Raw genomic sequence first — 27,376 nt, 5'->3', positions numbered from 1 at the left:
CCCCAATCCCCATTTTCTGTCCACACATCCTCAAAAACCCAACCATCTGCCTGCCACCTTCAGCCCCCAGCCCAGCTGGCTGGGTCATACCTTCTATCCCAAGAAAACTTACCTTCTCCCAGCAAGCCTCCTGGCTGTAGGACTCCCAGGGTCTCCCCCCGCCCCACACTGTCACTGAAGTGCACCTCCACGGTGCAGCCTTTGGGATCATGCCCTTTTGTCTAGTTCCTAAAGTCTGTTGTCTATTTGGTGCCACTTTGGGTTGTAATTCCCAAGAGGGCAGTGGCTTTATGTATTAGTGTGACTTATGGTGGCAAGGGTCTCAAGGGATCGGCTTAGCTGAAAAATTAGGGCTTTGGATGAGGCACCCCACCCCTGCTAAAAGGGGTTATCTGAATGAGGCAAATGGAACAAACTTAACCAAGCCAATCTGGTTAAGAGCTTACAGGTCTGCAAACCGAGGAGGTGGATGAACTGATGTCACAGGACCCTTCCATCTCTGACCTCCTCAGAGGCTAGGGCATTAACCCTGGGGGAGGGGGGCTGCCCTGCCAAGCCTGAGCTGGAGCCGGAGGAGGGAGGCGGGGTGAGTGGGAGGGGCAGAGGGAGCCTGGGGCGTCCGCAGTGACCTACATCTGCTCCCGGCACTGTCTGTCCACCAGCAGTCCATTCAGAGCCTTTAGCAGTGTGCAGCAGCTGGAAACAGGGAGGAGGGAGCAGACAGGAGGCTGGAGGTCGGCGGTGCACCCAGGTAAGTGGGTACCTGGATGCCCACCCATGGCAGAGCAGGGCAGAGATGGGGATGCTGGAATGCTAACTTTTCTACTCAGGGAGGGGCAAGCAGTGGGCATGGGATCAGCCTGGGGCACTTTGCTGGCTGGCTGATTCCACCCTGGGGTGCCTGTACAATCCCTTCTAGAGGACTCCAGGATATTTGGAAGAGAGAATCTCAGTGAGTCCTGTCTGAGCAGTTTTGTCCTGGCTCTGATTTTCCAGGCACTGTTTGGCTTAGAGTGTGAAATGATGATCAGGTTAAAAATCTGACTAGCTGTCTAGAATAAGGACTTCAGGTCTGGGGCTTGTTACATCTTGATTAATAACATGGTCAAAGCAGTTGAGACAAACCCCATTTGACTCTTCCTGCCTCAATTCTACCAGTTTGGAAGGTAGAGGCAGCAGCTACCTAGAGACGCAAGATGACGGCAGGTAGGGGCAGGGGCGAGCAGTGTTGAGGGCTATTGCTCCGGGACAGACCAGGAGACACTGCCCTGGGCTCCGGGGCTGAGAGTCATGATGGGCTGGGCATGACACGGCTGCTCTCTGGTGCTGAGAAAAATTGGGATTTCTTCTCAAAAGGGCAAAGAGAATTCATGGGAAGAGAATTCATTTCCTTCCCCCTCCCCTCTGATTGAGACCATATCCCTCTAGTCTCCAACCAAGCAGATCTCTTGCCCATTTATCACTAACCTTGTCCCAAATCTGGCTTCCTGGAGAGAATGGGGGTGCAGAGGGCAAGGTGGCCGAATCTCGGACCCTTAAGTTCCTGTAGGGGTTCTGCTTCTCTCTCCCTTCTCAGCTGGGACCTGAAGGCAGGAGGCCAGAGGGAGAGCAGCGGTTAGCATTACACTTCATGTGTGACAAACAGCGGAGTAAGGGACTGAGAGTTGGTGGTGAGGGTGATGGGGGTGGGGGGTGATGAAAATGAAGATGACAACGAAGGTGTCCCTGTTGAACGCTGACTACTCCAGGGTGGGGGTCGTAGACAGGTGCCAGGGCATGGGACTGGGGAACGGGTGGGACACAGGCCCCGGCAGCTCCCGCCACTCATGATCGGCTGCGTCCTCCTCCATTGGCGGCTGCTCTCCATCATCCCTCGCCCTCCCTCATGACTCCCTGCTGCGCAGCGGCTGTGGCCCTGTGACCGCTCCAGAACGCAGTTGGCGCGCCGTGGCATTCCAGCGCGCTGGGGGGCAGCCGCTGGCCTGTAGAGGGGACACCTTGAGGCCAGAAGTGGACAGTTGTGAAATGGAAGTGTCAGTTGGAGGGAAGAATTTGCTCTGTCATGTGTGATTCTATCCTGAACACAAGGCTCTTGGGGAAGGGAACGGCATCTTCAAAATGGAACCCCTCGGCCACGGGCCAAGCGCACAGGGGGTGGGACTGCTGGAGAATCCTTTCAAGACATCCCCCCACCACTGCCCTTCAATTCATGGCTCTCATCAAGGCTCTCATCCCAGCCCAGGGCCAAGTCCCCTCTCTCTCCTGGGTGGCACTCCCCATCAGCCATAATGGAAGGGGGCAATTGTGAAGAAATCAGGGGGAGATAGTGGTAATGGTGGTTGCGAAAGGCTGGAGAACATTTTGGTCACCTGGTACTATAACTCACTGGCTTCAGAGGGGGCCAGATGGATTTATGAGGATCCTGTCAGCCTGGGTCAAAAAGAGCTGAAGAACAGACAACTAAGGGATTCCCCCCTGCAGATCTGGTCATCAGTAGGATTCCAGATTGGTTGAGGGTGGGAGGCAGAAGGCTGCCGGGTCTTGCTAGAAAATCTCAGAGTTAGGGGAGGAGCCAGGAGTCCCAGAGAATATCCCTGGAAAACTGACATTCCAAAATCAAGAGGGGGGGGGTCCACTAAATAGCTAAAGGAATCCCAAACGCCAGGAATTTGTTTTCCCTGAGCTTTGGGGAGGTTATGTCTCACCCTCTGAGTGGCCATCAGGCCTGGGGACGCACTCAAAGGCCAAGCCACCAGCTCAGGCTGTTACAAGCTCACCAGTTACAGGCTCAGCCCTGTGGTCTCGATTACCTGGGAAAGGTACAACCAAGCACCAACCTGCCCTCTCCCTGTCTCTGGGCAGGGAATTGTAAGACACAAATCAGTGTCATTAGGTGGGGTTAGAGAAGCTCTCAGGGACAACAACTCTACCCAGCTCCCATGCCAGAGAGCGACTGATGCCCCGATGGTGTGGGAGAGATGGGGTAAGACCAGCCTGCACCTCTCATAAACAATTCTGTCTTCTGTTCTCAGGAGATCAGCTGCCACCCTCGGTAACCAAAGAGGCACCCAAACTATGGCAGGTGAGAGAAAAGCTGACCTCCCCTCCCCTGCCCTGCCCCTCATCTGGGCTTCTCACTGGGTGGATAGGAGGGAAGGATAGGGCTCAGAGGTCTTTGGGACTTCACCTGTCTCTTGGCTCTTTTTAGTCTCGGCTTTGGGTTTTAACTTGTTTTCCTGAATAAAGCCCCCCATGGGGAACCCCTTCGCATTCTCCCTTCTCCAGCTTTACCCCCATGACGCTCCCAGGGTCTTCCCTGGGTGCTCCCTGCCCACTTCCCAGGGGCTCCATTCACACTGCTGGAGGACTGTCAGATTCCACTAGAAAATTCAAACGCCCTGCTCACAGGCAGGAGCTCTGGGAGATAGTCCTGCCCCTGGTAGGATAGTGAGGAGGGGTTCATGGTCCTTGGGTGCCTGGGTCGGTGCTCCATTGTGTCGAAGGGCCACCCACGAGGAAGAGTAGGAAGGGCTCATCTCCCTTTCCCCCACCTTTCCCAGGGAAGCCCCTCAAGAAATCCCGCCTTCATGGGGTGAGCATCCGGCAGCTGGTGGAGGATATCCCCGAAGGCTTCAGCACCCCAGACTTCCAGCAGAAGCCCGTCCCCATGGCGCTGCAGGAAGGTGAGACCTGGGAGGGGAGCTGCTGAGGGTGTGTGCAGTGGAGGGGGCTTGGGCGCTGTCCTTCCCAGCCTGCCTCCCAGCCCCCAAGTCCAGCACCAGGCCACGCCGTGTTTCCTTATACTTGTGCGGTGCCTGCCTGCCTGGGTCCCCCGAAGGGCAAGGGACCTGAGGAGCCGAACGAAGAAAGGGAGTGAAGACATACTACGGTATGCTGAAACAAGAAATATTTGGGAATAAGATTGGGGGATGCTAACCGTGGAGCGGGAACGGTGGTGGTGTTTCTTAGCGCCCTCCCCTCTCCCTGCCTCCGAGCAGCTACTGTAGACACTATAAAAAGGAGTTAAGGGGCTCCTGGGTGGTTCAGTTGGTTAGCGCCCGGCTCTTGACTTCAGCTCAGGTTGTGATATGGTGGTGAAATCAAGCCCCATGTTGGGCTCTGAGCCAAGCACAGAGCCTGCTTGGGATTCTCTCTCTCCCTCTCTCCTGCCCATCTCCCGCTTGCACTCTCTCTCTAAATAAAATAAAATAAAATAAAATAAAATAAAATAAAATAAAATAAAATAAGTTAATTTGAGCCGTGTGAGAAAAGTGCCCAGGAAAGTGATGGCAGCAAAGGCTTTAGGGGGAAGGGATGAGAACTGGTGTTCTTCTCCCAACACAGCTTCCTGCAATACCTTGAGTTTACAACATTCCGGTATAAGAAAAAGAATGGCACTTTATTTTTCTAAATCTGACTTTAAGTCACCACTCAACAAAGTCATGAGAAATTGTCTTTCATCACTGGGGAGGGCCCTTGGGTCTTCTTCACTCCTCACTGATCTCTACTGAGATGTTCCTGGCAGGAGCCCAAGGGATTCCTTGAGGGTACGCAGCGCCCAGCCTTCCAGGCCAAACATGGAACTCGGGCGCTTTTCTGAGGCTGGAACCCTGTGTCTCGGGACCATCCCACCTCGAGAGTGGACATGGAACCTACAAAAGACTCATCCCCTTCCCAGTCTTGGGAGAATCCTTCAGACTCCTTTCCTTACCCACTTGCAAAGAAATACCCCCTTCTGCCCCAAGCCTGCTTGCTTCCCCTTCCACATGGACAGTCTAGCCACACTCTGTGATACAGAAGCCAAGCAGGCATTGTCTGGAAATTCCTGCTCTCCGCCTGGCATCATAAGAGCCTTGGAGTCAAGGGCACCAAGGCCTGACACCCTTTTTGGATTGGGCAGTTGAAATGCCTAAAGCAGTGAAAGTAACATAAATGAAAATCTCAATAAAGTACACTGTCACCCCTCCCCTAACCTGCCAATCTTTTGACCACTTTTCCTGCCCCAGGGAAAAATGCCATCTTTCGGGCCGTGGTCTGTGGGGAGCCCAGACCCAAAGTGCATTGGCAGTGCACCAAAGGTAACCTCAGTAACTCCAGCAAGTACGAGATCTCCTCTGCCCCTGGCAGCAAGGAGCACGTGCTACAGGTAAGATCTGAGTTCTCCCCCTGACCCAGGTCTACTCATTTCTTCCTGTCCCCTCGAAGGTCTCCCTGGTGGCCTCCAATCCCCAGAGGAGTAGGAGATGGTCCCAGTTGGGGATGAGTCCAATCAGCTCCATCCTGTGGCTCCAGGTCGCCTGAGCCAGATGTAGATCTGGCTGCCTTGCGGGTACCTCTGCTGCTAACCTGGCAGGTGGCGGAGGCTGGAGCTTAAGAATTCCAGCTCTGGGGGCGCCTGGGTGGCGCAGTCGGTTAAGCGTCCGACTTCAGCCAGGTCACGATCTCACGGTCCGTGAGTTCGAGCCCCGCGTCGGGCTCTGGGCTGATGGCTCAGAGCCTGGAGCCTGTTTCCGATTCTGTGTCTCCCTCTCTCTCTGCCCCTCCCCCGTTCATGCTCTGTCTCTCTCTGTCCCAAAAATAAATAAACGTGGAAAAAAAAAAAATTTTAAAAAAAATAAAAAAAAAAAAAGAATTCCAGCTCTGGAGTGTGACAGCCTGGCTTCCAATCCCAGGCCCACCACCTTGGCCTTGGAAAGCTACTTACTTCTCTGTTTCTGTACCTGTTTCCTCACCTGTAACATGGGGGTGATAATGGTACTTACTTTATGGTGTTGTTATGAATACAAAAGGTTGATGTAAAGTGTCTACTCAGTCCTGGCCTCCAGGGAGCGCTCTGTCCGTGCCGGCCAATATGAGTAATAATTACAGCTACCAGTCATGGAACACCTACTATGCGCTGGGCCTTGGGCTACACATTTGACATAGATTATATAACTCAATCCTGACCATTCACTACTTTTTGAGATGTTATCCTCACCTTCTAAGAAACAAAGGTTCAAAGAGGTGAAGTAATATACCCAAGGTGCCGTAGCCCATAATATATGACAGAGATGATATTCAGTCCGAGATCCATCCGATCAAAAAAACCAAAACAAAACAAAACAAAAAAAAAAACATGCGAGCTTTTTCTGCTATGCCACGTTGCCTCTGATGGCAGAGAGTTGGTACATCTGCTCTCTGTCATGATCCAGCTCTTTGTTTTGGGGTCTGACTTTCTTGATGAAGGCTGGGGACTCCGCAAGGAAAGGGCTGTGTCTTGTTCATCTTTATACACTTATAGCCATGTCCAGTAAGTGGAGGAAAGGGAGGTGCTAGCCCTGTTCCCCTTGGCCTCTCTGCAGATCAACAAGCTGACGGGTGAGGACACAGACGTGTACCGGTGCACAGCAGTGAACATGTACGGAGAAGCCACGTGCTCCACCAGGCTCATGGTCATCGAAGGTGGGCCTGTCCCCCTCCCCCTCTTCCTGTCTCGTCAGTGCTTGGATGTTGGCCCTGCTTTTCCCCTCAGAGACCTCAGAGGCTGTGCAGCTGGTGGGGTAAAAGGAGAGAGGGACACCAAGGCTGCTGCCCCATCTGGTGCCAGAGCCCTTGGCTTTATCCACTTCCGCGCTAACTCTGCATCTGGTTTAAAAGGCGCACATTCAGCAGATGCCCCATGGCAGAGGCTCTGGATGATATTCTCTTAAACCCTTGGAATGAGGGCAGGAGCTGAGGTTGGTGTCTGGTCCTGAACCTTCCGCTCACTCCTTCAAGGGCTTCATTTTCTTCTCTGGGCCTCAGTTCTCCACTGTACAAAGGATCCTTTGTACAGGCTTATGTCAGAGGTGACAGTCAGATATGTGGGGTCGGTTTGTTTGCTTTGGCTTGCAAATTTTAAGTTACTTGTCCACGGGTAATAACGGGAAGGTACATGTCTCTTGAGAAAGCAGATATAGTCTTTCAATTGGCTATACTGTATACAAGTAACAGAAAACCCTACTACGAATAGCCCGAGAAATAGACACTTGAGCATGTCACATGATAAGAAGTCCTGAGGTCAGAGTCCAGGGATCAAACCACAGCTCAGGGCTGCCACGGGACAGCCGGACTCTTCCTGTCTGCTACCCTGTCTGCTACTCTTCTTCTCTGCTACCCGAAGAGGCTGGTTTATCTCCTCAGAGTCATAAGACAACTGCTGCAGACCCACACTGAATCCACAGACAGATGCACCGGGTACATCTGGCCCTCTTATCAAGAAAGCCAAAGCATTCTCAGAAAGTCCTTGGAGACTTCTGTTTATATCTCATTGGCCAGAACCGTGTCACTCACACGGCCACTCCTAGTTGCAAGGGAAGCCAGTATTTAGCTTTTCCGGCCTCCTTCCTACTAGTGGGAGTGGATAGGTGATGAGGACGAGGATTGGGAATGGCTGCAGGGTCAGCCAAACGGCAGTGTCTGACTTCTTTGGCAACATTGGCCTGTACCCCGAAACGGCAGCTCCCAGGTGCCGGAAGAGCCCCTCCAGAGACAGTTCAGTGTGCCGTCACCCACGGTCACCTCATTCACTTCTGCCACCTCCCTGTCCCTGCAGCCATGTCAGTGGGCCTCCCCTGCATGCGATGATAATCAGGTGAGTTCCACCTCCATCATGCTAAGGCCCTGGGGTACCAAAGCTTATGACAGACAGACCATCCGCCCTATTGAGCCCTCTTGCTGAGCCCTTGCTGTGACTTGGAGGTCGGTGGAGAGGGCAGGGCCCTGGCACTCAGCTGGCTCTCAGGAAGACCACCAATGTGTCTTGTTTCTCTCCCCATCTGTCCACATTAACTCCCTCCTCTCCTCCTGATGGTCCAGTTGGCTTTCGGAAGAATCGGAAGAGGCACAAGGAACCCCAGGAGGGTAGGTGGAAGGGTGGCCAGAAATCTCCTTGGGATTGGGGGAATGGGCTACTCCTTGTCTGGTGCTCCCTACCTGGCCAAACCCTTACCTTATGGAGCATAACCAGTGCCCAGGAGAGCCTGTTCAAAAGCTTGGCTGTCAGCCATGGACCACAGGTCCTCAGACTGCCCACCCCACCCTACCCCCATTGCTACGGAGTAGCCCCGTGTTAGCCCCTGGGCATCCCATCCTGGGCTTGGGGCCTCATTCCTGCTCCTTTTCTAGACCTCAGGAAGGAGTTGATGGACTACCGAAATCTCCTGAAAAAGAGGTGGGTCTGGGCTTTCCAGGGGCAGGGGTGAAGGCTCCCTGCTACTTCCATGGGCAAGCCAGGCTCAGCTCTCCACTCCACCGGCTAGGAAGCTAGACTGCAGGTGGCCAATGGGAGGAGGTGGAGGACTGACCTGGGAGCTCCGCCGCCTTTAAGCTCTATGTCCTTAATCATCTCTCCTGTCTGGGTCCTGATTTACTCCTTTGTAAAATGAGATGCTCCGCTAGAACAATGATATTTTAAAAAAAGTGTTAAAGTAACAGAATAATCTGCACTCTCCCCCTTCCCCCCGCCCTGTGCATCTTTCTCAGAAATACACAAAAAAAGTTGTTAGGAGTGGTGTTTCTCCTGCGAGCAAGTTTGCACTGTGGGGAGAAGTCGGACGCACCCATCTCTGGGTCCATCGTGTCCTGACAGTGGTCAGTCCCAGAGCCCAGCTTCCCTGTCCCTTTCTTCCAGGGCAGAGAGGGCAGCTCCCCACGGGCCCCTCGGGGGGGGGGGGGCAGGCCCGGGAGACCAGCTCCTGGGGCTCCCCCAGGGCTCCTCTGGCCTCTGACCCGCCCACCCTGCTCCCCAGGGCCCCGCCTCCCACCAAGAAAAAGCCGGACCTGGAGCGGGTGTGGCAGCTGCTGATGACGGCCGACCGCAAGGACTACGAGCGGATCTGCCTGAAGTACGGCATCGTGGACTACCGCGGCATGCTGCGCAAGCTGCGGGAGATGCGCAAGGAACACGAGGACAAGATGGCCCAGGTACCCTCTCCTGGGCCGCAGCCCGGTGCCTCGCGGGCGCTCCCTCCTGGAGCTGGGCTTGGTGGAGGACCCGCCCTCGTCCGCACCGTCCCCGCCCAACCCCGGTGTCGGGCCAAGGACCCAGGCCTCAAAGTCCACGACTTGGCTTTAAAATCTGGCTCTGATACTTACTAAAATCTGGGGCTTTGGGAAAGTTAGGGCCTCCGTGTCTTGGTTTCCTTATTTGTAAAATGGGTGTTCTAGACATACCTGCCTCTTAGGCTTAGTGAGAGGATGAACGAGGGAAGGTTCTTAAGGCACCCAGCCGGGTGCTGCAAGGGCTTCCGGTCAGCTGTCGGCCTCCCCAGACCTTGGACACCTGTCTTATTTCTAAAAGCTTCCAGTGGAGGGAATTCCACAGTGTCCTATAAACTGCAGGAACTTCTGCCCTGGGTCTAACCTAACTATAGCATCAGTCTGATTTTGTCTTCTGGAAATGCAAAACAACTAGTTTCCATCATCCTGAAAATAGTATTTTATCATTTTTGAAGGTGGTTCATCAAACATCCTGGGACTCAGTTTCTGTCCTCCAAGCTTTCTCACTGACCTTATCACAGGGCTTTGCACACAGTGGGAGCTCAACTAAATTTTTATTGGATGGAATAACAGATGAACAGAAAAGCCCTCCCAGGTTCTCAGAGCACTTGGACACCTGGGGTCCTTTCTCGCTTTCCTTGCTGACCTGATGTCTCACCTTGGAAAATTTCTTCCCACCTGTAAAATGGGCAAATGCATGCTCCAGTGGGGCACTGGGGGGCTGGGGTCTGCGGGTTTGGAGTGCCCTGATTAGAGAGCTCAGACAGCTCCCCGGGCGGGTTTGTCTTCCCTAGTATGTCAATGCCATCTCCAACCTGAGACACATCAAGGTCAGCAAGGAGGGGGTCGCAACGTTTGACCTGGAGCTGGACCTCAAGTATTCTGGGAGCAAGATTTACCTGTATAAGGTGAGGCCGGAGGAGCCATTGAAGGGGGAGGGATCTGGCAGGGATGTTGCAGGTCCTGGGCGGGGAGGAAATAGGGGCCCACGGGTTCTCCTCTGGGAGCAATTCAGGTCCACAGATGGTGAGTCCTGCATCGTATGGAATTCCTGGTTCGGGTGAGGTCAAACTTCGGTGTGGACAGTTCGCAGAGTGCTCTTACCTCTCATTACACAGCCAGGTTCTCCAGCCAGGGCACGGGGACAGGCGGCGGCGGGGGTTAAAAGAGCATTCTGAGAAATCCCCCATCCAATTCTGCACCCCCATCCATCTAGCTCTCTCTCCAGAGATCTGACACATCCTTGCATGGGCTCCAATAGTAACTGCCTGTCAACAAAGTGGGAACTGGGGCAGATGTGTGTGTTGGGGGAGGAAACAGAGCACAGCAATTCTAGTTCTATCGTCAGACTCATCCTGGCTCCACCACTTACTGGCTGTGGGACCCCAGGCAAGATGCTTACCGTCCCTATGCCTCGGGGTCCTCACATGTAAAGTGAGGGTCATGTAGGACCTATCTCATGGCACGATTAAAAGATGAATGAGATTATATATGATTTACCACTTTTCTTAGCTCTGTTCTCCTCCTGCCCCCTCCCCCCTCCCCTGGGCTCGCCTCGGTTTCCCTGCTCCAACTGGTCCTGCTGCCTGTCACGTCTATGGTCTTCCCCGCAGCCAGGCTTCCCCTGGCCACCTTGTGTGACACTGTTGTGCCCCCCCAACCCCATCCTGCCTTCCTGAATCTGTACCCTCCTCTCTCTTTTCTTTTGTTCCCTAGTTCTATCTCTTTCTAATATACGTTATATTGCCTGCTTATGATATTGGTTGTTTGTGTCCCTCGTAGAATTTTAGCTCCCTGGGGGCAGGAATCTTTGTTGTATTCACTGATGCGCCCCAAGTACCTAAAACAGTGCCTGGCACACAGTAGACAACCGAAGATGAGCTATTATTAGTATCTGGCACATAGCAAATCTATCCAGGCTTTAGCTAAAGTGGGCGTGGGTATAGAGTGCTAGGTTTTGTAGAGCCCTGAGGGTATCTGATAGAACTCTCTAGCGACCCTCTGGGAACAAATGTGCTGCTCCCCCCCCCCACCCCGGGCTCCTGGTGGTGCCTCCCTGCCCCCTGCTAACCCCCTCAGGCCGCTTGGTAGTTGCTCTACTCAATCTCAGCTGAGATCTCCCACTCTCAGGTGCCTCTTGGGTAACACTTACAGATTATTTACTCCATGGTGAGAGTCAAGGACACTCCTAGGACATTTATTCCCCTTCACCTCGCATTCCCTGTTCTCAAGGCTTCTGAGCCCTGCTCTCCACCCCCTGCTCCTGTCCCCCTCCCATCCCCCATGTGGTTCCAACGATATGTTGTCTGGTGCCTGGGCCAGTGAGAGAAAGCTGTCAGAATGGGGTTGGGGCAGGAGGTCCTGGGGACCCGCTGAGGCCCTGAACTCTCCTCTTCCTTTCTCCGCCTCAGGATGGTGAGATGATCCCCTACGGCTTCGACAACCAGTTCAAGCACTGTCTGCGGCAGCTGGGGAAACGCTACCACTTCCAGATCCGGGACCTGCATCCTGAGGATGCTGGCATTTACCAGGTCAAGGTGGAGGATGTGGAAATCTTCTCCACGGAACTGGATGCTAGCGGTGGGTGCTCTTCCCCTCAGAAGTTCGAATGGGGGAGATCCGTAAGGAGGGGGGCTCATGCCATGGTTGGGGGGAAGAGAAATGTGATGTGCCCCCTACCCCTGCCTTGCAAAGACTGTTCAGAAGAGGAAGATACACCCAGATGTTAAATTGAAGTGATCTCTGCTTTCCAAAAGTCTTGGTCCAAGGTCTATGTTCTCTTGGTGCTGAGTTCCAGCCACAGACATACAACATCCATGCCATACCCCTGCTCACAGACCTTCTGCAGCAACCAATTATTTCCAGATTAGGTCCAAATTAATACCACTCCTCCTCGTCACTCCTTTCTGATGCAGACTCTCACTTCCCAGACCCCCCCCCCCCCAACCCCAGCAAGAAGCTCTACCCAGGTTAGGCACACTTGTGCCCCGTACAGACCTCTTCCTTCCCTGCCTCTAGTGCCCACACCTCACCTGGGAACCGTCCCTTCCTCCCTCATCAAACTCTGCCCCATCCCACAAGTAGCTGCGTATGCAATCTCCACCCCCCCCCCCCGCGCCCCTCCACCGAAGCACTTGACAGCTCCAGAGGCTTCCTGGGAGGAGGAGAGACTGGAGAAGAAAGCTTTGGGCAGATAGAGTGTAAAGAACATGGTTCTAAATCAAGGTTGAGAAAAAAAGAGGGCATGAGATCTCTGGTATGCCTGGGCATATGCCTGGTATAGGGGAGAGGGGCAGGGGCTTTGGAATCAGCCAGACCTGGGTGTGAATTCTGACCGGGTTGCCTCTTGGTTGGGTAAAACTGGGGCAAATCGTTGAACTTCTGAAGCCTCTGTTTCCTTTCCTATAAAAAGGAAATAATAATACCTACCTTGGAAGTGGTCACAAGAATACATAAGATAACATATATAAAGCACTGGCAGTCAGCATATAGGTTTTCTTCACGTACCCATCTTACCCCGAGATACAATTTCCGGATTTAGGATTACAGAATTCCAGAGCTGAAAACAGTCTTACTATTCATAACCTAATTATAATCCCTCATTTTATGGGGGGGGGGACTGTCACCTGGGGTAAGGAGGTGACCTGCCCAAGATGACACAGGGGGTTTGTGGCTGAGCTGGTCTGAACCTGGGCTTCTGACCAAGCAGCCCCACCGTGTCAGGTCACACTGCGTCATGTTGCCAAGCTGACACCCCCATTCCTACCTCCCGGACAGCCATCCCCGCCAGAGTGGTGGTCCCGCTGGCTGAGGCCCACTGTGAAGAGCAGGGTGACGCCGTCTTCGAGTGTGTTCTCTCCAACCCCTGCCCCAATGCCACCTGGAGTTTCCGGCACCGGCCACTCCAACTCAGCAACAAATATGAAGTGTCTGTGTCTCCTGATGGGCTGACCCACCGTCTGGTGGTAAGGGGGGCCCATTTCTCAGACATGGGCCTCTACTCGCTTGGCACTGGGTTCCACAGCTCTAGCGCCTGGCTGGTGGTTGAAGGTGAGTGGTTCACACCTCTGTCTTTCCCTGCTTCTACCAAGGCAAGCCTCAGGGCCGAGGAGGGCATGAAGAAGGTCAGGAGTAGGGGCTCCCTTTGGTCCGTCATTTGCTTTTGAGGATTCCTTCCCTGTCAGAGAATGAGGAAGGCTCCCGAGATCTATTCCTGAGCTGTTGTGATGTAGGCCCTTCACTGCCAGCCGGGTCGACCTCAGCTATATCTCCTCCACGAGGCCTCTGGAATTACTCTGGGGGTGCAGATCCAAGATGGCCTGAGGGTCCTGGCCAGCGCTTGGCCCAAGTTCAGTATGGGTGAGAAGTCCCTGGGTTAGGCCAAAGAACACCCTTAAATCCCCCTAGGGATGTGGGCTCAAGGTGATCTCAGGAAACTAAACTGGGCATTTGTAAGGCATATGGTGGGGCAAATAGATCTTTTAAAAACCATGCAACTGCTCGTGGCAGTTTGATAAGGAGATGAGTTTGGGGTTATGTGTTTTCTCCAAAAATCCTCATGAAGCACATAGCAGCAGCGGGATGGTCTGTGGCTTGAGGGCTGGGGGAGGTGGTGATAGGATTCATCTATCAGTGAGCTGGCACACCCTGGCTTCTGAGATGGTCAGCTTTTTCTCTACTGGGGAACCTGAAGGTCAGTCAAAGCAGTTGGGGTCAGACAGGTGCCTTGGCCTGATTTAACGGGTCTTTTCTTTCGTCTCTCTGTGGGGCCATTGACCTCTCACCAAAGCTGGGAAGGATAAAGGCCTTATGACCACAAGTGATTACCACCAGCTGCAAGCACAAGGAGCCCAGACTTCAGAAGCAGAAGATTCCAGGAGCGTCGGTGGCAAGGGAGGGAAACCCAGAGAACAGGGCCCCCTGGAGGGCTCCCTTAATGGGGCCAGGCCTGCTTCTGAGCTACAGCTCACAGCTGGCTCGGAGACAGGTGGCCTTGGTGGGCATGGCTATTCCTTGATGGAGGGTGATGGGGCAGCTGGCTCAGCCTGGGGCCCTGGACAGGCAAGAAAGGGCTTTGGGGAAGCAGAGGGATACACAGTCACTCCCCCTGGGGAAAATCAGCTACACAGGGAGGGAGGCTGGGACAGAAGCCTTCCAGGGAGCCCCTATCCACAGGGAGAAGGCCTGGAATCAGGTTTGGGCCTCACGGAAGGTCAACAGCAAGATCATGGCAGGGACAGTGATGGGGACAGATGTGGTAGGACAGCAGGAGGCTGGGAGGCTAAGTCCAGGCACTCTCAGGTTGGAGGCCTGGGAAGCGGTGGGGAAGGAAAGGAATACAGAGAAGATCATCAGAGTCCCCTGGACAGGCATAGCCAGGAAGAACTCTGCAGTGCTCATCTGGGACCTGGGAGGGGAAAGACAGCTCTGAGGGGATCCCAGTCTGGTCCTGTGGGCTCTTGGTCAGAAGAGGAAATGATGGAGATTTTGCAGGAGGGAAGCCTGGGTGAGGTGGAGGGAGGGGGTGATCGGAGCAGGGAAAGGCAGAAAGGAGCAAATAGGGCAGTGTGGGGTAGTGGGACTGACCTGGGGGAAGCCAGAGACAGTCATAGGGCAGGTGGTCCTGGGGCCCAGGAGTACTCTGGAGAAACAGCTTCTAGCTCCAAGGCAGGCATAGGCCCTGAGTCCTGGGGCTCTCAGGGAGGTAGAGATGCTCATAATGGGGAAGCAAGGGGTTTCTGGGGGCCAGAGGAATCTCTAGGAAAGAACTTCCAGGAATCATCAATATCTGGTAGCAGAAAATTCCTCCTGGGACGAGAGGGGCCTGAGGACAAAGCTGAGGGTTCACTACAGGCAGATGATCGTGGCCCAGGGAAGTCTGTGGGTGGGGGAAAGGGCTACAAAACTAGCCCTGGAGGCCCAGGAGGTCCTGGGGGCTGGGAAAAGGGCCTACAGGGACTCCGGGGAAGGGAGGGCCAGGAGACAGCAGGGGGCTTGGGTGAGGCAGGGCATGACTCCGGAAGCCTCCAGTATTCACAAAGCTGGACAGCAGGGCAGTGGGGAGCAGAGGGTAGTGGCAGAATAGAGTCTGAGGGCACAGGTCCTTGGGATGACACAGGGTCCAGCCTCAGCAAAACTGGGGCTCACCGTGGGCCTGGAATGTTGGGGTCTAGTGTAGGGGATGGTGGTGTGGGTGGTGCCCAAGGGGCTGGACTGATGAGATCTGGTCAGGGGGTGGATACCAGAAGCCACAGGCTAATTGGGTCTCCAAGCCTGGGTGCTCAGGGGTCTGGGAGGACACCAGGAGACCCTGACGGGTTAAGAGGTCCAGGGACAACAGGTTCTGAACCAGACTTCTGGAATGGGTCAGGGGACTCCAGAGGACAAAGACCCAGAGGTGAGACAGGCTATGAGGATGGCTTAGGAGGTGCAAGGAGAATAGGATCTAGGTATGGTGGTGGCTCAGGGTATGCCAGGGAACCAGGTCTTGAAAATGCGGCTGGTTATAGTGATGGCTCAGCGACGTCAGGAGAAATGGGATCTGGTTATGGCACTGGTTGTAGAGTTGCCTCTGGGACACCTGGGGGAACAGAGTCTGAGGAAGGGGGTGGTTATAGGCATGGCTCAGGGGTACCTGGGGAAATGTGGTCTGGAAACAAAGATGGTTCTGGTCCTGCAATAAGGGGGTCTGGGAAACTTGCTAGTCTCAAGAGTGGCTCAGGTAGCCCTGAAAGAGGGCCCATGGATGAAGCCAGGATACATCCAGAGGCCAGGGATGCATCCAGAGGCCAAGGGGATACTGGCCCTGGGGGAAGGCATCATTCTCATGGTGGCCTAGGGAGTCCTGGGACAGTGGGGTCTGTAGGTAGAGGTGGCCACGGGGCCTCTACAACAGTGGAGTCTGTTGGGGAGGGACATGCGGAAGCAGAACCAGGGGTCTCTGGAAGAATAAGACCCTGGGGTCAGACTGGAGACTATGGGGACTTCAGAGCCTCAGGGTCTCTGGGGGCCTTTGGAGAAGGAGGCCATGAAGATGGCTCTGGGGGAGCAGGAGCCACGGAGCCAGGGTATCTGAAGGCAGGAGGTAAAGTGAATGACGGGGGTAGGACCAGGGACCTTGGTGCTAGGGCCTCTGGAGCTGGAGCTGGTCATTGGGATGATACCAGGTTCCCTGAGGCACTAGCTCCTCATGCTGGGGCCAGTTCCAAGAGCCAGGGGGCTTATGGCTCTGGTGATGTGCCGGGTTATGGGGGTGGATCAGGAATTCGAGGGCCTCAGCAAATTGGAAGGAGAACAGCTTATGGAGAAAGGTCAGGGGGTCTTGGGCCTGGGGGGATCGGGCCAGGGGGTGAGGCAGGTTATAAGGATGGTATTGGGCCCTCTGGAGGAATAGGGCTTGTAGATGAGGTAGGCTATAGGAAAGATTTGGGAGCTCCTGAGGGAATGGGTTCAGTGGGTAAGGCAGATCATAGGGATGGTTTGGAGGGTTCTGGGAGAATGGGGTCAGGGGGTGAGATAGGTTATAGGGATGGTCTGGGGGGTTCTGGGAAAATGGGGTCAGGGGGTGAGGCAGGTTATGGGGATGGCTTCAGGGATCCTGGGAGAATGAGGAGGGGGGTTGAGGCAGGTTCTAAGGATGGTTTGGGGAGTTCTGGGAGAATTGGGTCACAGGGTGATACAGGTTATGGGGATGGCTTGGAGGGTTCTGGGAGAATGGGAATGGGGGGTGGGGAAGGTTATAAGGATGGTTTGGGGGGTTCTGGGAGAATTGGGTCAGAGGGTGAAATAGGTTATAGGGATGGTCTGGGGGGTTCTGGAAGAATGGGGTCAGAGGGTGAGGCAGGTTATGGGGATGACTTGGGGGGTTCTGGGAGAATGAGGATGGGGGGTGGGACAGGTTATAAGGGTGGCTTGGAGGGTTCTGGGAGAATCGGGTCAGGTTATGATGATGGCTTGGAGGATTCTGGGGGAATGGGGTCAAGGGGTAAGGCAGGCTATGGGGATGGCTTGGAGGGTTCTGGGAGAATGGGGTCAGGGGGTAAGGCAGGCTATGGGGATGGCTTGGAGGGTTCTGGGAGAATGGGGTCAGGGGGTAAGGCAGGCTATGGGGATGGCTTGGAGGGTTCTGGGAGAATGGGGTCAGGGGGTAAGGCAGGCTATGGGGATGGCTTGGAGGATTCTGGGAGAATGGGGTCAGGGGGTAAGGCAGGCTATGGGGATGGCTTGGGGGGTTCTGGGAGAATGGGGTCAGGGAGTAAGGCAGGCTATGGGGATGGCTTGGAGGGTTCTGGTAGAATGGGGTCAGGGAGTAAGGCAGGCTATGGGGATGGCTTGGATGATTCTGGGAGAATGGTGTCAGGGGGTAAGGCAGGCTATGGGGATGGCTTGGGGGGTTCTGGGAGAATGGGGTCAGGGGGTAAGGCAGGCTATGGGGATGGCTTGGAGGGTTCTGGGAGAATGGGGTCAGGGGGTAAGGCAGGCTATGGGGATGGCTTGGAGGGTTCTGGGAGAATGGGGTCAGGGGGTAAGGCAGGCTATGGGGATGGCTTGGAGGGTTCTGGGAGAATGGGGTCAGGGGGTAAGGCAGGCTATGGGGATGGCTTGGAGGATTCTGGGAGAATGGGGTCAGGGGGTAAGGCAGGCTATGGGGATGGCTTGGATGATTCTGGGAGAATGGGGTCAGGGGGTAAGGCAGGCTATGGGGATGGCTTGGGGGGTTCTGGGAGAATGGGGTCAGGGAGTAAGGCAGGCTATGGGGATGGCTTGGATGATTCTGGGAGAATGGGGTCAGGGGGTAAGGCAGGCTATGGGGATGGCTTGGAGGGTTCTGGGAGAATGGGGTCAGGGGGTAAGGCAGGCTATGGGGATGGCTTGGGGGGTTCTGGGAGAATGGGGTCAGGGGGTAAGGCAGGCTATGGGGATGGCTTGGAGGATTCTGGGAGAATGGGGTCAGGGGGTAAGGCAGGCTATGGGGATGGCTTGGGGGGTTCTGGGAGAATGGGGTCAGGGGGTAAGGCAGACTATGGAGATGGCTTGGAGGATTCTGGGAGAATGGGGTCAGGGGGTAAGGCAGGCTATGGGGATGGCTTGGAGGGTTCTGGGAGAATGGGGTCAGGGGGTAAGGCAGGCTATGGGGATGGCTTGGGGGGTTCTGGGAGAATGGGGTCAGGGGGTAAGGCAGGCTATGGGGATGGCTTGGGGGGTTCTGGGAGAATGGGGTCAGGGGGTAAGGCAGACTATGGGGATGGCTTGGAGGATTCTGGGAGAATGGGGTCAGGGGGTAAGGCAGGCTATGGGGATGGCTTGGAGGGTTCTGGGAGAATGGGGTCAGGGGGTAAGGCAGGCTATGGGGATGGCTTGGAGGATTCTGGGAGAATGGGGTCAGGGGGTAAGGCAGGCTATGGGGATGGCTTGGAGGGTTCTGGGAGAATGGGGTCAGGGGGTAAGGCAGGCTATGGGGATGGCTTGGAGGATTCTGGGAGAATGGGGTCAGGGGGTAAGGCAGGCTATGAGGATGGCTTGGGAAATTCTGAAAGAATTTGGTCAAAGGGTGAATCAGGTTATGGGGACGGCTTGGGGGGTTCTGGGAGAATGGGGTCAGGGGGTAAGGCAGGCTATGGGGATGGCTTGGAGGGTCCTGGGAGAATGGAGTCAGGAGATGAGACCGGTTATAAGGATGGTTTGGGGGTTTCTGGGAGAATCAAATCAGGGGGTGAGGCAGATTATAGGGATGGTCTGGGGGATTCTGGGAGAATCGGGTTAGGGGATGAGGCAGGTTATAAGGATGGCTTGGGAGGTTCTGGCAGAATCTGGTCAGGGGGTGAAGCAGGCCGTAGGGGTGATTTGGGGGGTACTGAGGGACTGGGGTCAGGAAATGAGGCAGATTATAGGGGAGGCTCAGGGGTATCTGAAAAAATGGGGTCAGAAGGTGAGGTGGGCTACAGAGATGGTTCAGGGAGTTTCAGAGTAACAGGCACACAGGCTGGAGTGGGGTATGAGGGTGCACCCAGAGACCAAGAAGCCATAGGGCAAGGGTCAAGATACTGGACAGCATCAGAAGGGGCTGATGGTGGCACAAACTCCAAAGATGGCTCAGAGAGGGGCAGAGGAAGGAGGCTTTTGAAAGGGGCACGTCCAGGACTAGGCTCTAGGACGACTGGGGTGCCAGCAACTATAGATGGTGCAGCATGCGGGGACGATCCTTCGGGCGCAGGGGTGTTGGGGATTCAAGGAGGGTCACAGAGTCTTTCAGATGGGCAGGACTCCAAGAAGGGTCTCAAGGGCCCTGGAACCTCAGGGGTCCCTGAGGCGCCGGGGGCTGTTGGCTCTATGGGAAAATCAGGTGTCAGAGAGTGGCAAGATGCTGCTGGGATCCCAGGGTCTCCTGGGGGCAGAGAGCATCCCAGTAGGGAGGGTGGGTCCGCAGATCAAGCAGGGGGTATGGGGGCTTCTGGGTTTCCTGATGGTCAGGGCGCAATGGAGGGTGAGACGTGGGCAGATGTGGCTGCTCTGGAATGTGGACATGAGCAGGACTTCTGGAAAGCAGGCCCAGGAACATCAGACAGGGGTAGAGCAGCTGGCCTTGGGGGATTTGCACCTCGGGGAGGTGGGGACTCACAGGTGGAAGGCAGAAGGATGGGAGCTGCATGGAGGAGTTCAGTGGGTACAGGCCAGGTTCTGGACAGCAACCGGATGCCTGGGGAAAGGAATAAATCAGCATCAGGTTCTGCTGATGGACAAGGTGTAAGCCACACTGGGGCCCTAGACAGGGAAGACCAGGGATTTGGCCAAGGTAGCACAGGTGCTGGGAATCAGTCCCCAGGTTCCAGAGCTTCCAGATCTCTGCAGGAGAAAGATCCCACTTTCAGTGGGACCCATGATGGCTCCAGGAGCAGGAAGGGTGCTCCAGGCCAAGAAGGAGCTGGTGGGCGTCAAGGCCCATGGTTCCTGGATAGCAAAGGGTCAGGTCCTGGAAGGGGCAGGTCTACTGGCCCAGGGGACTCAGGTGTCCTGGAGGAAGAGAATTCCACTTATAGGGAGAATGGCTTCACCCAAAAACCTGGGGATTTAGGGCCTCAGGGAGCCTGGAATAGCCTAGATGGGCCCTTTGGCAGAAAAGACTCTGTAGACAGATCAGGGGGCATCCAGGGCATGGGCTTTCAGCTAGACAAAGGACATAGAGGAGAAAGAGGGTCCCTGGAGGCTGAGACTGACAAGGCCCAGGGTCCAGGTGCCCAACAGGAATATGAGGGATGGGGAGCAGAAGAGTGTGGCGGCTCAGACAGAAGGCCTGGCCAGCTCAGAAGCAGGTCCCTGAGACAGTCAGGGGTGGAGGCTGGAACAGCAAAGAGAAGGGGAGCAGAGGAGGGCAGAGGCTTGGGGCAGCCACTGGGAGGAGACAGCAGAGGGAGCGGAGGGGTGACTCTGCACGAAGACTGGAGCCAGGAGCCCCCAAGTCATCTTGGCAGCAGGAGAGGTGGCAAGGACGGCAGGTCAGACATCTATGGCCAGGGGAGGGATGCCACCCCGAGTACCAGATCCAGATCCAAGCGTGGCACTGACGCTTTCTCCAAGGAGGCCCAAGGTAAGTATTTCTCAGGGGAATGGCTCCAGTGGGGTAGAGCCAAGGGCAACTGGAATGACTGGGTCGGTCTCAATTCTGTCTCCAGCCCCAGGAGTTTGTCCCTGCTGGCGCCCCTCCCCCCATTTTTAGGGATCTCTTCCCATCTAGGAAGCAGCCTCTTCTTCCTTGTGCAGGTGGGATCCAGGCTGCGTGGGGCCCAGAGGTCTCTGGGTCTCTGTCTTAACATCCTATGTCCAAAGAACTAGAGCTGTTGAAATGCTCTGTGTGAGCCACTCAGACCTCAGACTTCCCACCCATGTGACTCAAGGGGCCCCTTCATCTACCTTGCATCCCAGGTCTCCCATACAAGCCTAGGTCCTGCTGAGAAGAAATGGAAGGTTTGGCTTTGCTGAGCCCAGCTGGCAGGATGTGGTGGCCTCCCAGGGCACAGTGTAGGCCATGGTCTGGGAGGCTGGGCCTTGGGGGGAATCCTTGGGTGGCTAGCCCCTCCCCCAACTCCCTCTGTGTATCTCCAGGCCCCATGAGCTACTTCTCCAAGAACCTGGCTGACCTGGAAGTACAGCAGGGAGAGGCCGCTGTCCTCTCCTGTACCCTCACCCGTGACCTGGGCCCCGGTGCCTGGTTTAAAGATGGAGTCAAGGTACTGCCTGCCCCCGTGCTTTTCCAGCCAGTTTGTGGGAGGGGCCTCTGCTTACCCCAGTGGGGGGGCCTGGAGGAGCTGGGCAGGGGTGGGGATGACAGGCTCTTCTGTGGCCCTTGTTTCCAGCTCAGCGCCCAGGATGGAGTAACTTTTGAGCAAGATGGTCTCGTGCACAGCCTCCTCATTGCCCACGTGCAGGGGCCCCAGGCTGGGAGGTACACCTTTGTAGCCGGCAACCAGCGAAGCGAGGCCACCCTGAGTGTCCATGGTGAGGCTCCGCCCTGCCCTGCTCAGCAGCCCCTTTGCACCAGGTGGTATGCTCCCCCCTTTAGACACCTGACTGTGTGCTTGTCTGCAGCCAGTGACGAATGTCATCCTCAGTCTGAGAAGGTGATTTTAAAAAGCCGACCCACACTCTCCCTACCCTCTGTCAGGAAGAGAGGTCTAATCCTAGTCCCTCCTGCAGCAGATGAAGCCCATTCATCCCCTTGTTAGTCCTCTTGGGGAGGGGTCTTTACTCTCGGCCACATTTCCTTCTCCGGGTCCTTGTGTCCCCACCCCCCAGGTGCGTGGTGCCCAGGCTGCCGTCTGAAGCCCTTGCCCCGTTGTGTCTCTAGATCGCCCCGTCATCGCTCCAGATGTGACAGAGAAACTGAGAGAGCCCCTGGTGGTCAAGGCTGGGAAGCCGGTGACAGTGAAGATCCCCTTCCAGAGCCACCTCCCAGTTCAGGCTGCCTGGAAGAAGGACGGAGCTGAGCTGGTGGGCAGCGGCAGCAGCCGGGGGGTCCAGCTGGCCCTGGGGGACGGCTTCACTCGGCTGTGCCTCCCTAGCGCTGGCAGGAAGGACCGTGGCCAGTACAGCGTGACGCTGAGGAGCGAGGGAGGCTCCGTCCAGGCCGAGCTCACCCTGCAAGTTATAGGTGCCAGCCCCAGCCTTCTCCCCAGCCAAGGCCTGAGGGTCATGGGCTTCTGGAACCTCCCCGCCAGGAGGGGCAGGCCCAGAGTGCGGTCCCCGGGCTCAGATCCTCATTTGCATGCTGTTTAAGATCCAGACCTTCTCCACCTTGTCCTTTCTCCCCCTCTCAGACTGGTCAGGAAGAAGCAGTTTAGATAAATACAGGGCTGGGCTCCCTCTGGTTGTGCTTCTCCGGGAGAATGTGCCCGGCCCCGGGAGCTAACGCACCCGGCCTTGAGTGGTGGCAGCAAGTTAGCTTGGAGCAGGGGCAGCCACGGTGGCACGTTCCACGTCACCCCTGTGGGTCTGTGTGTGTGTGTTGGGGGTGGAGACCGGGGACACCTCCAGGTAATGCCCAAGGCCCTCTGGACATTCTACCCCACTGCAGGCTTATCCGCTGATGAGGGGGGCAGTCTAGCGCCACTCCCCTCCAGCTCCTTTGACCCCCCCTTCTCTTCCTGCTCCTCTCGGTGGGACCCCAGACAAGCCCCAGCCCCCACAAGGTCCCCTGGAGGCACAGGACTGCCAGGGGGCTGGTGTCTGCCTCCACTGGCGCCCCCCCCAGGACGACGGGGGCCGGGCCTTGGAGCACTACGTGGTGGAGAGGCGGCAGGCTGGCAGAAGCACTTGGCTGAAGGTGGGCGAGCCCCCCGCAGGCACCACCACCTTCACCGATACCCACGTGGAGCAGGGCAAGAAATACACCTTCCGAGTGCGGGCTGTGACCTCTGAGGGGCCCGGGGAGGCCCTGGAGTCCACAGAGGTGCTGGTGGCTCCCGAGGGTAAGAGGGCTCTAACACTCCCGGGCTCTCCGCTGTGCCCAGAGAGTAGGCGGGGCTGCCCCAGACACTGAGGGACACCGGGGGTCTTGGGGCCCTTCTAGAGCACTGCGGAGACTCCTGACGTCAGCTTCCTTGGGGATCTGGCGGGCGATCAGGAAGCAAGATTTATGGGGTCTTCTCGCGGCCCTGGCTCTCTGGGAGAAGGGGTGGACAAGCAGAGCCCACTTTCTCAGGAGCGTGGGTGGGGCAAGCGCCATTCTCCAGCAGATGCCCTCCATCTGGAGGGAACTTGAAGCTGAGGGGCCTCAGGGCAGCCTCTAGGCTCCCAGGCCACAGCCAGAACAGTGTCCTAGGGCAGGCTGGCTCAGCCCCCTGATGCTCCCTAGGAAAGAGCAGAGTGTGGCCCCCAGGACCTCACTGTGAGCTGGCACCTTTCCTCAGCCGCTGGGCTGATCTGCACCTTCTCTGCCCCCAGCTCTTCCCGGGCCCCCTTCCACCCCAGCCATCCAGTCGGCCTCCAGCCAGGGCATCACACTGACATGGACGGCACCTAGGGGCCCCGGCAGTGCCCACATCCTGGGCTACCTGATCGAGAAGCGCAAGAAGGGGAGTAACACCTGGACAGCAGTAAATGCGCAGCCCGTGCCTGGTGAGTGGGCCAGAATGGGCGCTCTGAGTTATCCTGGCCCAAAGCTTCCCTACGTGACCTCCGGGCTCCAGGGTCCTGTGGCACCATCGTGCCCGATCCCGTTAGTACAGTGGGTCTCACTTGGGGTGGTCTCGCCCCCTGCGGGCATTTGGCAATTGTCTGGCAATTTGGGGTTGTCATAACTGAAGTGTGGGAAGGTGGGGGGTAGAGGCCAGAGACGCTGCTAAACATCCTACGATACACAGCTCCACGCCCCTCTCCCCATCCCCACGCCCCCAAAGAACTATTTGGCTACAAATGCCAATAGTGCCAAGGTTAGGAAACCCTGGAGAGGGTTCCGGAAGTCTCAGGATGGAAGCCAGAGATGGAGCTGCTAGCACTAACCCCTTTCCTTTGGGCCTGGACCTTGGGCAATGCACTCTTTTCTCTAGATCTTACCTTCCTCATCCATAAGATGGGGAGAAGTGTCCCCTATCCCATTAACTTCCCTACGGTTTCCAAGAAACTGCTTTCTGAGATCGGAAAGAACTCAGAAAAGTCCAAGCCAAGTTTGCAGGAGAAAGACCAGGTTCGAGGCGGGTTGTCAGGAGACCAGGTTTCTAGCCAGGGCTGTGCCACTTAGGAGCAGAGGCCTCTCAGGGCCTCAGTTTCCTCATCTCTGGAAAAAGGGTTTGGAACTAAGGGCATTCTTCCAACTTTCCTAGTCATTCTGTCTTATTTATAAATATATATATTTATAACAACACTTATAACTCTGTAAAGCAGAGAGAACCAGAGAGATTAAGGCACTTGTCCAAGACCACCAGCAGGTTAGTGACAGAACCAGACAAGGATTAGGGCCTCTGACATCCTGAGCAGTGTTGTTTTCACCTTGGAGAGAACCGAGTCACCGGTAGCTGGCTGCCTGGAGAGGAGGAAGGTACCCTAGGTTTGGTCTTTTCCAGAGCTTGGTGGCGCCATCTGTGTCCCCATCACCTGGTCCTGTCACGGTGGGACTAATGTGGGGTTGGCTTCTCACAGGCAGGAAGTGGACCGTGGTGGACATGCGGCAGGGCTGTCAATATCAGTTCCGGGTCACGGCTGTGGCTCCCTCTGGTCCCGGAGAGCCTGGACCCCCATCAGATGCTGTCTTTGCTCGGGACCCCATGAGTAAGTAGAGCACCAACCCAGGTTGGGGGTGGTGGTGGTGAGGCACAGGGGACAGCTCTGAAGCCCGCGGGACAGGACTGGGGCCGTAGGTCAGGGCCAGTCCTGAAGGAAATGGTCAGGAAGGCTGGAAGACAAAGGTCGGAAGGCCTCTGGGGTGAGGCATATTTTAGGGGCCTGGGGGAGACATAAGCCCCCAAGTTGAGATCAGACAGGCCCAGGGGCCAGGCAGTGGGGATTAGAAGAAGCCCTTCCTAAGATCACTTTGCTCACTCTTCAGGTTCTGAGAAGGTCAGCTCTCAAGGACTCATTCCAGTCCTATAACTGTCCGCCCACCCCAGTGAAGGGTCGTCATCTCTGTGGGGCAGGTGGGAGGTCACAGTGGAACCTCACCATTGACTCTCCAAACAGCAGATATTTGCCCTTCAAGGTGGCTAACACTGTGCCCGCAACTAGGTAAATAAATCCTGGTCTCTGCCCTTGAGAAACATTCAGCCTCGAACAGCATTTCCCTGTCTGTGATTTCAGACCTCCATGCACAGAGAGATGTCAGAGCATCATGATGTTGAGAACAACACAGACAGCCAAAAAGTTCTGTGATCAAAGATGTTCATAACAACAACCACCACCACCACCACAACAACAGATATTTATAACATCTAGCCTCTGATATTTCCAAGTCCTACAGGAAAGGGCCCTGTTCTAGTTTGAGCCAGATTTCCCAAATTTGAGGAGAGAATACCTTTTCCACAAAACACCTATCCAAAACCTCACCCCAAGACATACAACTTGGAAGACGCTCCTCTGTATACCTCTTATGAGCCTCTTATCCCCTTATGAGTCTGCTAATGACAAGCCATGAAGGGAGAGGCACATTTCTGGCACCTCCTGGGTTGGCCAGGTGGTCCACACCTTGAGAGTCCTTTTGTATCCCCACAGGGCACACACGGTAGGTGTCAGGTCTGTTGAAACGAACCCAGCAGGAACAGAACGTTGTACAAGTTGAATGGACCCAGTGGCATCTAAGTTTTAGTCCTAGAAAGGGCAGAGTGTGGAATGGAGGGGATGAGAGGGGGAAGATTTTATCCCTTGCAAGTGGACCAACCCCGTCCTAGTTTATCAATCTCTCTCCCTCTCTCATCGCTAATAGGGAATGGAGACAGCAAGCAGCGTAAGCAGCGCCCCACATTAGCCACCCCAGTCCCTACCTGTCCTAGACCCTTGCTACTAAGCATGGTCCATGGACCAGCAGCATTACCTGGGGACTTGCTAGGAATGCAGAATCTCAGCCCTCACCCAGGCTGCCGAATTAGGATCTGTAGTCTTAACCAAATCCCCAGGCAGTTTGTAAACAAATTCAAGTTTGAGAAGCACTGCCCTGGCCCAGATTTAGAAACACGTGGACACCTCTTAAAAATCCTGCTGCCTGGGCTGCACCCCAGACTAATGAAATGCACGTTTCTGGGGGGTGGGATCTAGGCATCAGTGTTTGTAAGGCTCCCCCTACATGATTCCAGTGGGCAACCAGGCCTGAGAGACTGCTGTGCAATTCACAGAGCCCTTTCTTTACACACGTCACAACCCCTGTGGGTGCGTAGGGCCTGTTATTTTCCTTCCCATTTAACAGGTGAAGAGTAAGTATGGACTGAGTGCCCAAAAGGCGGTCTTGACTAACTTAGAGCTCAGAACCAAAAGATAGAATTCTAGCCTTCGGGGATCTTGGAGCCCAAGAGGTCATCAACGAAAATACCCCATTCCAGGAAATACAGAAGGGCAGTTAGGGGAAGTGGGTTGGCAGGTGGCTGAATGAGTGGACTGAGGTGGGGAAAGCTTTCTGGAGCAGGTGACCTGGGATCTGTGGTGCGCAGCTGAGGCAGAGTATAGGATAGAGTAAGGGTGTGGTTCCAGGTACCTGCTCTAGGGAAGTCTAGGGGCAGAATCCTTAAGTGAAAGAGATACCCAGCCTCCCCCATGAAAACTAATGAATATCCACACTGAGTGGCCTCCCTCAAGAGAGGGTGATGCCGTTCCTGACATTCCCGTGGTACCTGGCCAGGAGCCCCAGGGCCCGTGAGGGACCTCCAAGTCACAGATACGTCGAACACCAGCATCACCTTGAGCTGGGCCCAGCCGGATGCTCAGGATGGGGACGAAGCCCAGGGATATGTGGTGGAGCTGCGTGGCTCAGACAGTCTGCAATGGAGCCCATGCCATACGGGCACCGTGCCGGTCACCACCTTCACAGTCAAAGGGCTTCGGCCCCAAGAGGGCTACTTCCTGAGGGTGACAGCAGTTAACGACGGGGGCCACGGCCAGCCCACTGCCCTGGATGCATTAGTGCAAGCCATGCCTGTTACCGGTGAGTGCCACCTCCTTGCTCTTCCTGTGCCCCCTTCCTGAGAGGGCCTCTGAGCAGCGTCCGTGCACTTGCCGAGCCAGGATCCCCTTCCCCAGTTTCATGAAGGGCCATTTATCAAGCACCTATTATGAGCCCGGCACTGGACCAGACAGGCCCGTCCAGAAATGTTTTCTCATTAACTCATAAAAATCCTACAGGGTTCATATTTTTGCCCCCAATTTACAGATAGGGAACCTGAGGTCA

General features: G+C 55.6%; 1 protein-coding gene across 1 annotated transcript in view; it reads left to right on the top strand.

Annotated features, from left to right (window-relative positions):
• Positions 1–1,196: 1,196 nt before the first annotated feature.
• Positions 1,197–27,376, top strand: part of IGFN1 (immunoglobulin like and fibronectin type III domain containing 1) — a 49,761-nt gene continuing 23,581 nt past the window's right edge. The window contains exons 1-19 of the mRNA XM_047076448.1: positions 1,197–1,206; positions 3,561–3,683; positions 5,007–5,146; positions 6,342–6,441; positions 7,837–7,881; positions 8,146–8,191; positions 8,769–8,943; positions 9,813–9,926; positions 11,430–11,598; positions 12,796–13,068; positions 13,808–13,857; positions 20,485–20,602; positions 21,118–21,242; positions 21,369–21,510; positions 21,860–22,162; positions 22,680–22,979; positions 23,455–23,628; positions 24,649–24,777; positions 26,831–27,133. Coding sequence (XP_046932404.1) covers positions 1,197–1,206; positions 3,561–3,683; positions 5,007–5,146; positions 6,342–6,441; positions 7,837–7,881; positions 8,146–8,191; positions 8,769–8,943; positions 9,813–9,926; positions 11,430–11,598; positions 12,796–13,068; positions 13,808–13,857; positions 20,485–20,602; positions 21,118–21,242; positions 21,369–21,510; positions 21,860–22,162; positions 22,680–22,979; positions 23,455–23,628; positions 24,649–24,777; positions 26,831–27,133 — 2,839 coding nt within the window. The remainder of the gene's footprint in view (positions 1,207–3,560; positions 3,684–5,006; positions 5,147–6,341; positions 6,442–7,836; positions 7,882–8,145; positions 8,192–8,768; positions 8,944–9,812; positions 9,927–11,429; positions 11,599–12,795; positions 13,069–13,807; positions 13,858–20,484; positions 20,603–21,117; positions 21,243–21,368; positions 21,511–21,859; positions 22,163–22,679; positions 22,980–23,454; positions 23,629–24,648; positions 24,778–26,830; positions 27,134–27,376) is intronic.

This window comes from Lynx rufus, unplaced genomic scaffold (genome assembly GCF_022079265.1).
Source record: "Lynx rufus isolate CCGP_SWC_20201006 ecotype Redwood Valley unplaced genomic scaffold, mLynRuf1.p SCAF_15, whole genome shotgun sequence".
Lineage (NCBI taxonomy): Eukaryota > Metazoa > Chordata > Mammalia > Carnivora > Felidae > Lynx > Lynx rufus.
The sequence above is the reverse complement of the archived record's forward strand: the minus strand, read 5'-3'. Positions and strand labels throughout refer to the sequence as shown.